This window comes from Natator depressus, chromosome 2, assembly GCF_965152275.1.
Source record: "Natator depressus isolate rNatDep1 chromosome 2, rNatDep2.hap1, whole genome shotgun sequence".
Lineage (NCBI taxonomy): Eukaryota > Metazoa > Chordata > Testudines > Cheloniidae > Natator > Natator depressus.
In genome coordinates this window covers 184,555,473-184,570,359 of record NC_134235.1, presented here as the reverse complement: position 1 = coordinate 184,570,359, position 14,887 = coordinate 184,555,473, and the positions used below count along the sequence as shown (strand labels likewise).

General features: G+C 36.3%; 1 protein-coding gene across 3 annotated transcripts in view; it reads right to left on the bottom strand.

The window, feature by feature from the left end:
• The window catches only part of LARS2 (leucyl-tRNA synthetase 2, mitochondrial), a 108,218-nt gene that overhangs the window by 72,888 nt on the left and 20,443 nt on the right, over nt 1–14,887 (bottom strand). For all 3 annotated transcript variants that reach the window (XM_074943273.1, XM_074943274.1, XM_074943272.1), the window contains exons 4-5: nt 12,989–13,080; nt 8,993–9,053 (exon numbers count right to left, since the gene is read on the bottom strand). In XM_074943273.1, the coding sequence (XP_074799374.1) occupies nt 8,993–9,053; nt 12,989–13,080 (153 nt within the window). The remainder of the gene's footprint in view (nt 1–8,992; nt 9,054–12,988; nt 13,081–14,887) is intronic.

Below are 14,887 nucleotides of genomic sequence, written 5' to 3'. Positions count from 1 at the left end.
AAATCAAAGAGGGAGCAATGCTTTGTGAAGATAAGGTCAAATAAGCTGCCATTTTGGTTAGTGGGCAAAGTGATCTAAGATTGAAAGTTGTATAAGAAGTGACAGCAAGGAGAAGTGAGACTAAGGGATCAGATAGGAAATCACAGAGCTGGGGGATTGTGAGGAAAGTGAGATCAAGAGCCACGTGTTATAAGAAGATAGAGGAGGGGCAGAAGTTAAGAGGAGAGCAGATGACAATATCATGGACAGCATTTTTTTTCACCTAAGACAATTTTCAGAAACTTTTTGCACTTCACTGAATAAAAACAATCTACTTTTAAATAGTCACAGCTTTGCCTCATTCAGGATTAGTGCCTTTGAAACATTGGAAGAAATATGGTTTTGAATTAACAGAAATTTTAGGAAAAGCACACTGCACTTTTAATATATGTTATACAAACACACACCACGAGATATGTGCAACTCAGACCCCAATGTTTGTGCTACGGAGCAAGACTAACAGAGCTATAAATCATTCTCCTGATGGAATATGGTGTTGGAAAATAAAAGTTTAAAATGTAAACTTAAAAATATTTATGGAAGAACTCTATAGTCAGTAGAACCAAACGTTTTATAATGTCCAATATTTTGTAAAACACTAGTTCTAAAAAAACTTCAAAGACAAAAAAATGTTTCAGGAACATGGACTAAAGGCCTAAATTGTTGTTGGAAAAAGATTAAAGTGGGCTGAAGGGCTATATTTTCTAAAGCTGTGCATGCAAATCCTAGTTTTTTGTGAAATAAATTATAGATGTAATTAGTACAAGCATGTTTTTATTGGCATGGCCAGTTTTTCAAGTTTGGCCCAAAATGAAAATAGCAAAAGAACTCTGTCAAACTCTCTAACTATATACAAATGGCACCTTCTTGCACAACAGATCCATTGCCTGGGTGCTTTTAGATTCATGTGTGCTTGCTTAAGGGACACAAATACATTTTTACTACTTTTCCTTCTGTTAGCCTTGCAAAAACAGCACAACAATGGAAGCGTGAGCTGGATTCTGTTCAGGCTCCCATAGTGGTCACTAAGCCAAAAAACATATTTTTGATTTATCAGATTCCAAGGTTGGCAATTAGAAAAACACTAGCAACTTTTCACTTCTAAGCTGAGCAAATGTGATCAAGAAACTCCTAAAAATGTCAACAAGCATGGACCACAATGCCTTTCTTCTCTGTGTTATAGTTGTTGCGGCATAACATGTAGCATCACCTGACAGTCAAAGGCCTTTGAAATACCTCTGCTTAATAATTTCGTTTATTTTCTACAATTTTAACATTACGGTATTGACATGCAGCTATGAACAATACATTTTGTGCAAATATGTCTCAGCACCGAAAATAAGTCTTTAAAGACCAAAGAGAGACATTTAATGGTAAGTTTTCAGCAGTGTGTGAAGATTTAACAACACATTAACTCCATACTCTGTGCTGAAAATGGACCACTTGATAAAAACCCTGACTTCCGTGTCTCAGACAGTACAGTACACATTTGGTATTATTTGCATATTCAATTAATTTAGCCTGGTTCTCCACTCTGTGATGCCAGTTTTATACTGGCAAAACTACACTGGCTTCATGGAGCTATGTCCATGTAAATATCAGTGATGTAAGAGAGAGGAGATCAGTCCCAATTGAACTTTTTTTTGTATATCAGGATAGGATAGTAGCCTCACACCCATAAACCAACTGAAACAAGCTATCAGAAAAGGTCAAGATAAAAGTAATAAAATGGACAGAGGCTCATCTCTGATCCTGATGGGCAGGTTATCATTTGAAACTACAGGAGATGACATTCTCAATTTAAAATGGTATAGTTCGCCTACTTAGAACTACACAATACAAATTCAACTGGTGCAAACAGAATCTCATTTGTTCTCTCTCCTGTAGGTGGTGACCTGGCTTGCCATTCACAAGGAGATGAAGGAGAATAGATCACTGAAAAGGATGTGCTCTCAAATCACCAAACAGCAAAGAGATCAGTCAAACCCATAATTTAACATTATAACTATGAAGGACTGAAGTTACATGTCACGAAAAAGGTACAGCAACAACATCATTACAGAGTCAATCATTAAGAGACTTTCTAAAAATGAACAAGGTTTGAGATCAGCAAGAATGTGTGTCACTGCAAATGATGACAAGCCAAGAACCACCCCCAAAGACAATGTGAAAATATGATCCTTCTGCCTTTAGTTTAGCACATTAAGACTTACAGAGGAAAAAATTTTTCTCATATTTCCCAGTTATAAAACTCTACAATTATCTTTGGAAATACCCTTTTGTTAGCTTGTTAACATTTTTAATTAAAGACAAATGTGTATTAGAGGTTTTATCTGTGCTGCCTCAAATGATCCCAACACAGATTTGAAGGTCTTGACCTGTTCTGATACAAAAAGCCAGAAAAGCTTTCAAAAAATGAGTCTGCAAAACTAGAAGATGGGATTCTTCCTGCAGTCTATCAAATTTAGCTCCTTTGCTTGTCAGCACAGTCCTCCAGTATATAGTACATACAATCACCTGTTTGGCGGTGGGGTAAAGCAAAAAAAAATTCCATAACACAAAGCAGTTCAGGTGAATGTGTTTTGACCTATTAGAAGACTAGCATTTTTGCTTCTGAGATAGAATACATGTTAAAACACCACCATATTTACAAAAATGAAATATTCTTTTCATTTGCCTACTGCATGTGTTCCTCAGTGTCTGTGACAGATTTAGAGACAAATAGCCACCAGGTTGTTTGACAAGTTTTTTGAGGGGAGGGATTCCCCCCCTTCTTTCTTCCTCCCTCTCAGTTTTCCATTCCTCCTTTTGTCCACTGGCTAGTCACAAATATATCTGTTACTTTCACCAAAAAGTATCTTTATCATTGTTTATAGTTAATGTTACTTTGCTATCTCAGGGATGACACTCAATGTTACAAATATACCACTGTTAAGATTGCTGGATGTAGAAGGCAAAATGTATTCTTATCCAGTAATTTCCTTTCTTAGGCCCTTCATGCCCACCCAGGGAGAATTATGCTGGAAGAGTTAGTATAATCAGTTAATTGGCAGCTTACCACTATTGTCTAAAGTTCAGTTAAAGGTTCTGTTGCAAACAAATTCTCAATTTAAACAAATAAAAGCATTGCTAATTTAAAGTTGAGTGCGGTGCAGCTTTGGAAGCTATTGACTCTGGTTAGGGTTTCCAAGAGGAGACTTAGGGTTCGTCTACACAGGAATAAAAGACCCGTGGCACCGCCACAGCTGGCCCAGGTCAGCCTGCTCAGTCTGGCGGAGTTCAAAATTGCTGTGTAGACGTCTGAAGTTGGGCTGGAGCCCAAGCTCTTGGGATCCGACAAGGGATCCTGAAGCCCAAACATCTACACAGCAATTTTTATCCTCACAGGCTTAGCCAGCTGACCTAGGCCTGCTGGAGGTCTTTTATCCTTGTGCAGACATACCTTTAAGTCCAACCCAGGTCAAAATTCTGGCCTGCTCCCAGGTGTCGCGAGAAGAAATGGAAATCCACATTTAAGATTGCTGCATATGCAAGGATCTAAAGAATTCTGATGCAAGATTCAGTTCATAAGTAAAGGATGAACTGATTTTCATGTGCCTTATTTTATAATGTAATAATCTGTAAAGTCTTCTATACACATACCATTTTCTATTACTCAACCACAAACTTAACCAGTTTGCATTTAAAAAAAAGAAAGAACATTTTTGAAGTTTACCTTTAAGCTATTTCCATGGGTATTATTTTTTAATATCAGCAATATATGGAGCCTGAGAGAGAGAGCTAGGTTTTGTGAATAATACATAACTTGACTAGAGGGAACCCAGTTCTTAATTTATTAGTAAGGACTCTTTTCTAGCACATCCAAATATCAAGACAGTTACACTGCACTTGCACTTCCTCTTATTAAGGGGAAACAAACAAAAAAAATCTGGATGCATTTCTCCAAAACATTAAAAAAACAACAACAGTTTTTAATACATTACCTGTCCATTTGGGCATCATATGGCTTTTCTGATACCCAAGTAGAAACCAGATTGCTGGAAGTAAAATAATTTCCTGGTTTTCACAGATCTTTAGGTGATTGACCAAACTACATTTCCTACCTAGCCATTAAATATTTGTTACTGAGGGACTTGCAACTTACTTTTTCATGTGTTGTTTACATCGTATGCAAAGATCATGCAGAATGCAACTCTGAGCTATTTTACTCCCATACTAAAAGCTGCGGAATGTCAAGAGTTTCCTTTTCTATTCAACCATATATAGCATGATTGTTATCAAACGAAGATTTCTACAGCAGCATTTCATCCACTTTCCAAAATGATTTACAACCTCATAAAATTATATTTACATTACAAACCCAATATCTGTAAGTAGCCCAGCTTGAGTAATAAAGGCCAGATCCTCAGCTGAAATCAAAGGAACTGTGCTGACTTAGCTGAAGATGTGACTCTAAATCTTTACATGGATATAAAGACACAAGTAATGACCATGATGGAGAAGAAAATTAGCAGGTACTGCATATACTGTTAAACTTTTAACTGTTCTTCAGGCAGTAAACAAGGTCATTTTAAAATGACCAAACTACAGAAAAATATCAGTCAAAGAATTACTATCTTTTAAAATTTACTATGAGGAGGAAAGAAATATTATTTTTACATGAAAATTATATGAAAATTCAGCATGAACAGGTTGAAATGGTTCACGAATAAGTTTGCATGGAGAGTGTATTCTAGGATAAAGAGAGTTACAATTTGATAATTTATCTAGTTGTGAATTGGTGGCTTGATGAGAATGTGCATTCATTTGATGGAACCCAAGATGGAAACAGAGGGAGTTCTGTCATAAAATCTGTATCTTTTGCTGTTGGTGATGTGTTTCTCTGTGAAAATTTTATTGACTAGTTCTTAAAAAGAAAATTTTTTAAAAGTCAGTTTATACAGTGGCAGGAAGTTGCCTGTAAGTGGGAGGTAGTTGTCTAGTATAATGGTATTTTGGAAGAATCCTATTGCCAGGACTCCCAAAACTCTGGTTACTTTGACAACAACAGGTAAAGCACGACTATAATGCTTTTGACTCTTTAAATCTCTTTAAAGTCTCGTAGAGAGTGTTTTTCAAACATGCAGCTTTTGAACTCTTGGTACTCTGACAGATTGAGAAATGTTATGCTCCGCATAGGTTTCCAGGGTATTCTCTCTCATCGTTGCCAAGCTTTGAAGACAGTGCCCTTACCAGCAGCAGGACAGAAGTAACCCCCCTGCAACAGTCTTGAGATCCTCCCACACTGACCGCCTTTTGGGTTTGGACCTACATGGTTACAACACGGTGAAATTTCAGATGTAAACATCTGAAAACATGAAATTGACTAATTTAAAAAAACCCTGGCCGTGAAATTGACCAATATGGACCCTGAATTTGGTAGGTCCCTACCTATGAAAATGCAACTAACAACTATTGTTTCATGCCCATTAAATTCATTAGAGCAATGCTAGAATGAAGAACACAGGTTCACCAGAATTATTATGAAAAGAATATTATCCTAAAAATGCATTTTAGGCACTCTATATCTAAAATTCTAATATCCAAATATCTTCTAAAATTTTGAGCTTTAAAGTACCATCAACTTTATATAATGACCTATATTTCCAAAATGACTAGTGATTTTGGGTGCCCTGCTTGCAACATCTTAAAGGAGCTCAATTTTCAGAGGGCAGGTGCTCAACATCTTTGAAAATCAGGGCTCTAAATGTCTCAAATTGGACACCTAATAATTGAGGCATTTAAAAATCACTAGAAACTTTTGAAAAGTTTAGACCATTACTAGTATTCCACTAATTCCATTAATTATTTTGTTTAAAATACAGGTAATATACTAAGAGATCTGAGTTATTGGCTCTCTGAAATAACGTTGCTAAATTTTGATAATGTTATAATGCTTACCATGAGATCCTTCTGTATTCTATCTGTACAATTTTGCTGACTACAACATGCAAACCAAAACATTAAAAGGTATCTTTCAGGTTGTGACAGAAACTAATAAAAACAAGAATACAAGAGGTTGACCTCTGGCAGCTAGTCGCATAGGAAAGCTCCGTATCTACTTCATAGCTCAGTTCAATAATAAAACCACATCTGGGTTCCACTAGTCTTTGACAGGAGTTTGTAGCAAAGCCAAAGATAATTTTATATTTAGTCAGCTTCTTAAGCACAGCCATGCATATTAAGTATTAAAATTCCATTTTTATTAACTTCTTTTTTACCATGCTCTTCTAGTGTATATTTGTTATGTGTCATGCTCTATTGAAATTAAGTAGGTACATATTTAAGCAAAATCAATAAATTTCCACTAAAAAAAATGGAAACTCCTGTTTTGTCAAAGAGCCATGGATAGCTTGATCAACCCATGATAAAGACACTTTCCCCATCATTTTCAGGAGATGAGTCTCTGGCAATGTCAGCTGATTTTTCCATTAAATAAGTAAGTATCTTCATTTCTAAGCAGCTGTTCAGGCCATTAACATCCTAGTTAAATATTTGCAAAGGACCAGCCATCTGAAATTAAGTAAAAACAAAATACTGAACTCACCAGCTTGCTTTCTTCTATGTAACAACTTCTCTATGAATTTCAATTAACTCTTTTTAGCCTGTTTCAGAAAATGTCCCTAAAACGTTTTAAATCACCCCATCAATGCAAGGGTTAAAATAGACTCTATGCCAGTGTCACTGACCCTGCCACAAATATTTAGAGACCTCTGAAGCATCAGCAATTACCAAGGGGGCACGTATTTAAATAAGCTGTCCTAGGAAGGTGAGGGCAAAGCTCACAAACTGACCACACCAAGAAAATTCGATGGGACTCACTTCACTCAGTCTGACAACCCTATCTCACAACAATCATATACCCTTCCCATTTCAGTTTCCAACATCCCAGAAATAGCCAGTTTTATCTATTAGCCAATGTCTTAAAGTTATGTAAAAGATCTAAATAGTAAATGAACAGTCTTTCAGGAGAGGTAAGAACATCTGCAATAAACTCTTTAGGATACACTACAGTAGGCCCACAAAGGTTTAATGATTTGAAAAGTTTCCTCATTACATGTATAGAAAATCTCTCTCAGACATGAGAAAGCTTACAAATGCATGGAAACATTTAGATATGAATCATGTGTTGGGTGAACTTTCCTCTCCTAGACTGTTCTTCCCAAAGCAACTTCTTGGCTATGCAGGGGAACTGTAATCTCACTAAAACAGCAACAGTGATCTCATTGCCACATGCGGTGGCACGATTCTGAGACTGTAGCCATATAACTAAGCATCCTTACCTCTACGGCTAATGAAAACAGAAGGCAGGTCTTATACTGGCATGCAGAAAACAAATCCTCTCTCTTTTCAGAGCTATAGTCCTGCCGTAAAAACCCAAGGTTAACATCTCTGCCTTTCTATGCAGAATCATACTGAAGTAATAATCAAAGTTTACCACTGAGAATACAAAGGTAGTGAATAACTTCAATCTATTGGTAAATGCAATAACCCTGCTATGTACGGTGCTTCAGAAATAAATAAATTTTCATTCTTATCTCCATAATTGCACAGTCTTTTGATTGATTTTCTTTACCTTAAAAGCCTTGGTAACAGCTGCTTCTCAAGCACTTCTGTTTTAAATAGATCTTCCAGCTTCCAATGTGCTTCCCTCCTACCCTCTCTCCCATGATGATATAGACAACTATGATAATACAGGCTAGTGCTTTACAGTCTCTTAAACAACAGAATAATCCAGCATTTAAAGAGACTATTTTTGAACAGTTTCTTCACTCCCTGCACATGATAAATATGTGCATATTAAGAAAGCACATCTGAAAATATACATCTTATAATGCACAGGAGCCCTGCCTGATTCAATGCACACTTTATGAAGTGTGCATTGGGCCATACACAAATCTGTGAACTAGACTGATACATTTTATATATTGTGCAAGGCCATACATACATCATATAGTGTACATTTCCAATGCACATACCTAAGACAAGAGAGAAGAGGCAGGGTTAATAAGCAAAAATGTCTTTCTAACTTTTCCTTTCCATCTCTGATCTATCATATCTTTACATACTTTTAAAAATTAAAAACACATTAATTCCTATAAGGAATCTCATACCACAAACTAGTATCTGAAAAATATTTAAATGGAAAGCCATTTATCCAACAAACAGAAAAGGTTCCTAAGAGCACTTAGGTTTATTATTTAGATTAATTTTAACATATTTACTGAAATATGTAGTACAAGTCCTTATAACAGTTTTTTACCATACATGGACTTAGAGCCAATTTATGTATTAGCTATTTTATCCTTCTCTTCCACAGTGACATATCATAGGAGGAACTTCACTTAGCACACTTTACGTTATAAACCAAAGACATCATTTAAAAAATTTAGATAGCAGTGTCTTTTAAAAAAGTAACTTTTTGTTTACTTTCTGATAACCACAACCACAGAAAAGGGGGGAAAAAACAGAGGGAGTGCAAATATGGCAAATTTCTGCTTACAGGTAATATTTTAGGGCACACAAACATAGGGTTTATAAAAGAACTATTGATACAATGCCTTAATTATGGCATTGTGAAGTTCTACTGTAGATGGGCAAAAAAGCAAAGGGAAAAATTATTCTAATGCAAAACTGAGATGAATGCTAAAAGAAAAGGAGTGTTTCCTTCATCCCCTACATTATGCAGAAAAGAGTGGTGTCAGTGAGTATCTCAAAAGGGAAAAAGCTTAGCAACTAAGTTTTCCAAATTTGTTTCAAGTATAATTATGGTGTGTAACAGTCTGAAGCAGTGACCATCCCAGATTTACGTATTACCCAGTTTCTATTTTACCTAAAATTACACAGATTCCATTTTGAATAGTTTTCATACATAAACAAAACAAGCATACACTTAAAGAGAAAAAATGCTTACCCGTTCCCAGCTAAAAGACAGACCTAGTGCATCAAGCTGCTCCCTCATGTGTTTAATATTACTGCAAAAGAAGAAAAATATGAAACAATTAAGAGTATTAAAAATATTCCTAACTATTTTTGATTATGTAATACATTTGTTATCAGATGTCTGTAAAGCTCTTTGACCCACATAGGCACTACAGAACTGCTAAATATCATTATCCTATATATGCAGTCCAACTGAAGTAGTTGTCTAATAGGCAAATCCTTCTTATGCGACCACTTTAAAGGCTTCCTGTGCATTTTGGTTCAACCTTCAATGACCACCTATACTACACACTGATTTTTGCCATTACCTTGAGTGTAACTGAAGAGAAGAGGACAACTTTTAGTTTTGGAGAACATGCTGTCCCATTATTATTTAGTATATGTATTGCAGTAGAACCTAGAGACTCCAGTGTCACATTGCTACAGACTGTACACATACCTTACAATAAGACAGTCCCTACCCCCAATTGCTTAATCGAAATATAAGACAAGACCTATCAGGAGAATACAAGAAACAGACAGAGGGAGCACCAGGTAACAATGAGACGACAGTGATAAGTGTAATGTGTTGTGACATCTTCTTAACAACTGCCTTACCACTGCTGAGTGATTTGTAGGCATCATGGCAGTCATATTTTAAGGAGAGATTTGAAGGTAGATAACGTAGTGGCATTGTGGATATTTACAGGCAGCTCCTCCCATTTACTAGGGGTAGCATGCGAGAAACTGCAAAGGAATTTCTTTAAAATTTTAACTAATATTGGCATTATTTGCTCTCAAGTCTTTTCACTGAAGAGAATTACCACAATATCCTCCCTTTGATGGTGGTCAGTACACTCCCCCCAGTGCATACAGGCCTGCACATCAGTATCAGAACACAACTGCTCTCCACCAGTCCTGGCAGAGGGAAGTGAAGGAGGATTCCCAAATATGCACCTCCTACATGGCATAACAATGTGGAACATAATTGGATGTTCATAAATGTTTATATTTCTATGGAAATTAAAGGTAAGAATTAACATTTTGGAAATTTTTAACTTTTTATTTTGGTTAGGAAATACTCTGGTTTAGTTAAAGAGAAAGGATGGGACAGTGGCTAGGGTACACACCTAGGATTGGGAGACAGCCACACCAGGGCATTTGCTGGTATAAAAGTGTCATTAAAAAATTACACCACAACCGACCTATATACAAAAGTGTAGACCTGGCCTTAGTTTGTTGTGTTTTTTAAAAGACGAAAAGAGACACACACAGTAAACAACTTAACTGAGGTTCATTTTTAATTATCTACATTTAGTAGTTTTATGATGTAGTACAAATAAAAACAATAGGAAATACAAATGTGGTTTTAGTTTCAGTGTATTACTGTAAGCAGTTTCAACAATGAATTGTTAATTTGCTTTAAAACAGTTCTGTTATAATAGTCCTAGAGTGTTTAAATATTAAACAAGTTAATAGCACACATGTTTCAGTATTAAAGAGATTTATGGGATTGACTACTTTGTCAACAGAAACTATTAGCATATGATTCGAGGGAAGTCAAAAAAGCAATAAATCTATTTTTGAACCAATAAAAAAGAGACTAGATAGTGCAATGTTAAAGTTGCCTATTTAGTCCTGATATCCCAAGGGGGAAGGGGAAATAAAACTAGGAAATGTTAAAGATAAGGCTTCCATAAAATACTAGGACTCTCACATTGAGCTAATAAATGCAAATATGTGCAGTTATTTTAAATGTATAGACAGCTTACAGATAGTATACACAGTGTGGGCAAATTAATGTTATTACAAGAGGCTTAACTGTATTTTTTTCTGAGATTTATGGACTCAGCTACATAAATACAAAATGCTTCATTAGCAGTTTACTCTTAAAGGAAAAGAGAAACAAAAACTGCCCAGGCTAGGTTATTAGGGAAGAGGCACATCTAAAAATAAGAGGGCAGCAAAAATAGAAGAGACCCAGGTTCAATTCTCTGATCCACTACAAACTTCCTGGGCGATGTTGGGCAAATTACTTAGCCTCTTTGTGCCTCAGTCCTCCATCTGTAAAATGAGGATAATAATAACTTCCCTACCTCAACAGGGGTGTTGTACATTAAAGATTGTGGGTACTCAGATACTACCATGATGGGGGCCATGTAAGTACCTTAGACAGCCTTGCTTTGAATTCAGGCTACAGTAGGTTTAGAGGAGGGGGTGGGAAGAAGATGGTGATCACCAATTTACTGCCCAGCTTCCTCAGAGATAACACAATAAGTAATCTACGGTAATAACAGATATGCATTTTCCCAGAGGGGACACACTGGGCAGATATAGTAAAGCCAAGTGTATGTGCAATGGTTCTATGAGTTCAGCAGTCTACAATTTCCTCTGAACTACCTTTATGTAGTACATAATTGACTGTCTGCCATGCATTACATATAAGGCCTTATTTTGTTCCATCTCTGGAGAATAAAAAGAACAAAAGCCAATTCCTAGTGTTTTGCTAGATGGTAATTTGTTTTCTTCTATATTCTCCTCCAGACAATGTAGAAAGAAAATGCAAGCAATAAATATAATGCAAATAGCATAAATTACCAATGCATAGTATTAGTTATTTCTAACAAAATCAATTTGACTTCCTTGCCTCCTCTAATATTTTAGTGGGTAAGGAATTAAACAATTTCAGTATCTGTCCAAGTGAAAAGGTACAGGGCAGAGGAGGTTTTCAGAGAAGGGAATAGGTCAAAGTAGAAAATGAATACATGGCCAAGTCCACCATACCCTCTAGGTGGTAAACAAATTAATTGCAGATAGGAGATCTGTAGACATATCATTTACAAAAATTAATGTTGATTTAGTCAGAGAAAGTTCCGCTCAGTATTATTAAAACTAACAGTCAATAAGTAATGGGAGAAGGAGAACGCAATTTTGAGAGGTTCTGAACATTCATAACTCCCACTGAACTTAGTAGGAAATATAGATGCTTGTCACTTCACAAGGTCAGGCCCAAACGAAGGGCCAATCATCTTCCAACCCCAATTTGATAGTGAAAATGTCAGCAAATCCAGCCAGAGAAGTCATCTTCCCTCAGTTACGTACTCTGAACCAACAGTTTTCTCCAGTATAAACAGGTTTGGATTTATTCTTATCTCTCTCTGATTTCAGAGTTTGGGAAATGTCACATTTATAATTAGGGCCCTACCAAATTCACGGCCATGAAAAATGCATCACAGACCGTGAAATATGGTCTCCCCCCATGAAATTTGGTCTTGTGTGTGCTTTTACCCTATATTATACAGATTTCAGGGGGGAGACTAGCGTTTCTCAAATTGGGGGTCCTGACCCAAAAGGGATTGCAGGGGGGTTGTGGTATTGTCACCCTTACTTCTACGCTGCCTTCAGAGCTGGGTGGCTGGAGAGTGACAGCTACTTACTAAAGACCAAGTTCTGTGCACAGCAGTGCAGAAGGCAAGGGTGGCAATACCATACCATGCCATCCTTGCTTCTGCACTGCTGCTGGCAGTGACTCTGCCTTCAGAGCTGGGCTCCTGGCCAACAGCCACCGCTCTCTAGCTGCCCACCTCTGAAGGCAGCGCCGCTGCCAGCAGCACTGAAGAAGTAAGGGTAGCAGTACTGCAATCCCCCCGACAGTAACCTTGCAACACCCCCATATAACTCCTTTTTTGAGTCAGGACCCCTTACAATTAAAACACAGTGAAATTTCAGAATTAAATAAGTGAAATCATGAAATTTATGATTTTTAAAATCCTATGACCGTGAAATTGACCAAAATGGACTGTGAATTTGGTAGGGTCCTATTTATAATATGCAGCTACTGTGTCTTCTACAACTTGTGATCTGGAGTAGATCACATCTTGAATTTATAAAATCACAGAGATATACTTTCGCTTTTAAAATTTAACCAACTGACAGTTCATTAGGTACGTATCAAAATCACAGTATAAATAAAGTAGATAAAAAATACCTATGTGTCCAGTTTGCTGGGTGCAGCCCATGTTCAATTGCAGCATTTTCTGCAGGTAACCCAAATGCATCCCATCCCATCGGATTTATCACCTGTAACAAAAATGAAAAATGTTATCCTTTGTCACTCTCTGGAATGGAGTTAGTAACACCTTCAGGGCTCAAAATAATGAACTGTTTCACACTTCAGCATTTGCTTTCCCTGATTTGATTCACTCCAAAAAGGGCCACTGGGACTAGTTCAGCTTTAATGGAAATATGAGATATGTTTGCCTGCTGTAGTTTGGTGACATAGGAAGCATGAATGCAGTAGGAGTAGTTAATCTATAGATCACTCACATAGTGCATCACGGTCACTATTTCAATAATGGCTTAACAATGATAATATCAACCCTCTGTAATATGTCTAATGTTCTAACTATACCAAAACACAAAGCAACTGACATTACGAGTCGGAAGAAGCTGTTGTAATACAAATCTTTGTGCTAGAAAAGGGTGAAAAGATGAAGAACAAGTGCGTTTGGACACAAATTCCCATATCTGAGAACCTGTTGCATAGCTCTAGGTCAGATCCAAACTGGAACATGCCTCTTAAACCAAAATAAAAAAATTGGATAAAGTGAGAAATGGGGAAGGGAAAAAAGTTTCAAATAGCCCCAAATAATACAGGCAAAACAAAATACAGAGAGACCCTAAAAAGTTTTCAGTAAATTTTGTGAAAACAATCTTGGGAATTTTGGCTGAAGATTTTTATACACATTATTTTAGAAAGATGACAATTAAATGACAACTGAAAAAAAAACCAAAACCCAAGGTTTACTACAGAAACAAAAATATTGATTTAAAGTGGTGCAACCTGTACATAGCTTTCCTACTGATAACTAACTGATTAGTAAGCCAGCAGCACAGTATATTCAAGCAGCATTTTTCTTTTCCTGAATATATGGTAATAGTGTAAAAATGGTTTAACTTAACACCAGTAATGTTGCCGTTAAATGTGTCTAGATAGTACAGTGATAGGTGCTTTGTAAAAGAGACAGAGTTTCTTACCATTTAAAATATGTTACCAAATTCAGTAATTATGACCTATTACATATAAAAGATTAGCAGCGGCAGATGATAAGAATAGTATTTAAAAGGTTTACAAGACATAAAATTTGATCTCCCTGTAATAATCATTATGTAAAATAATCATTATGTAAAAATCTCCCTGTGTTATTTTAGAAGTCTGTAAAAAAAAGGAGGAACAGTTAAACAAACAAGCCAGTAGTGTAAATGCCTAGTGAAGTGACTCAGGAACCCAGCAATGATAATATCAGAAGCTGAATATGAAGACAAATGCTAATACCTTTACCTGGAAAAATTAACTAATTTCTGAGGTGCAAGCACTCCTTTTCTTATTATTTTGAGTTATTTTTACGCTTAATTTGACATAATCCACCAAACACGTGAACAAAAAATGATCTCCTGACTTCAACTGTGGTTCTTTCCCATTTGAAACATACAAAACAAAAACAAAAACAAAAAGCACCCCTCTTAGATATTTATATGGTGCCTGCAGCACCACCTCAGTATATAAGCATCAACATTTAACGGATATTGTCTCCCCAACATTCCGTGTTTTAAACACTGATTAAAAACTAATATTACACTATTTTATTCCTCTGTTGGTGCACCAGCTCCATCAAAGACATTAGAAGCAATGTGCTCAGTTCTGGAAAGAATATTTGTTCATTAACTGTGACTCAAGCTAGCACAGGGAGTTCCAGAGCATAGATTTACACAAAAAACAATGCACTAACAAAGCAACAGGTAGTGTATTTTTTGTTGTAGCTTTTCCAGTTACCAAGCAGATTTTTAAACTAGGGTTGTCAATTAATCACAGTTAACTCACACGATT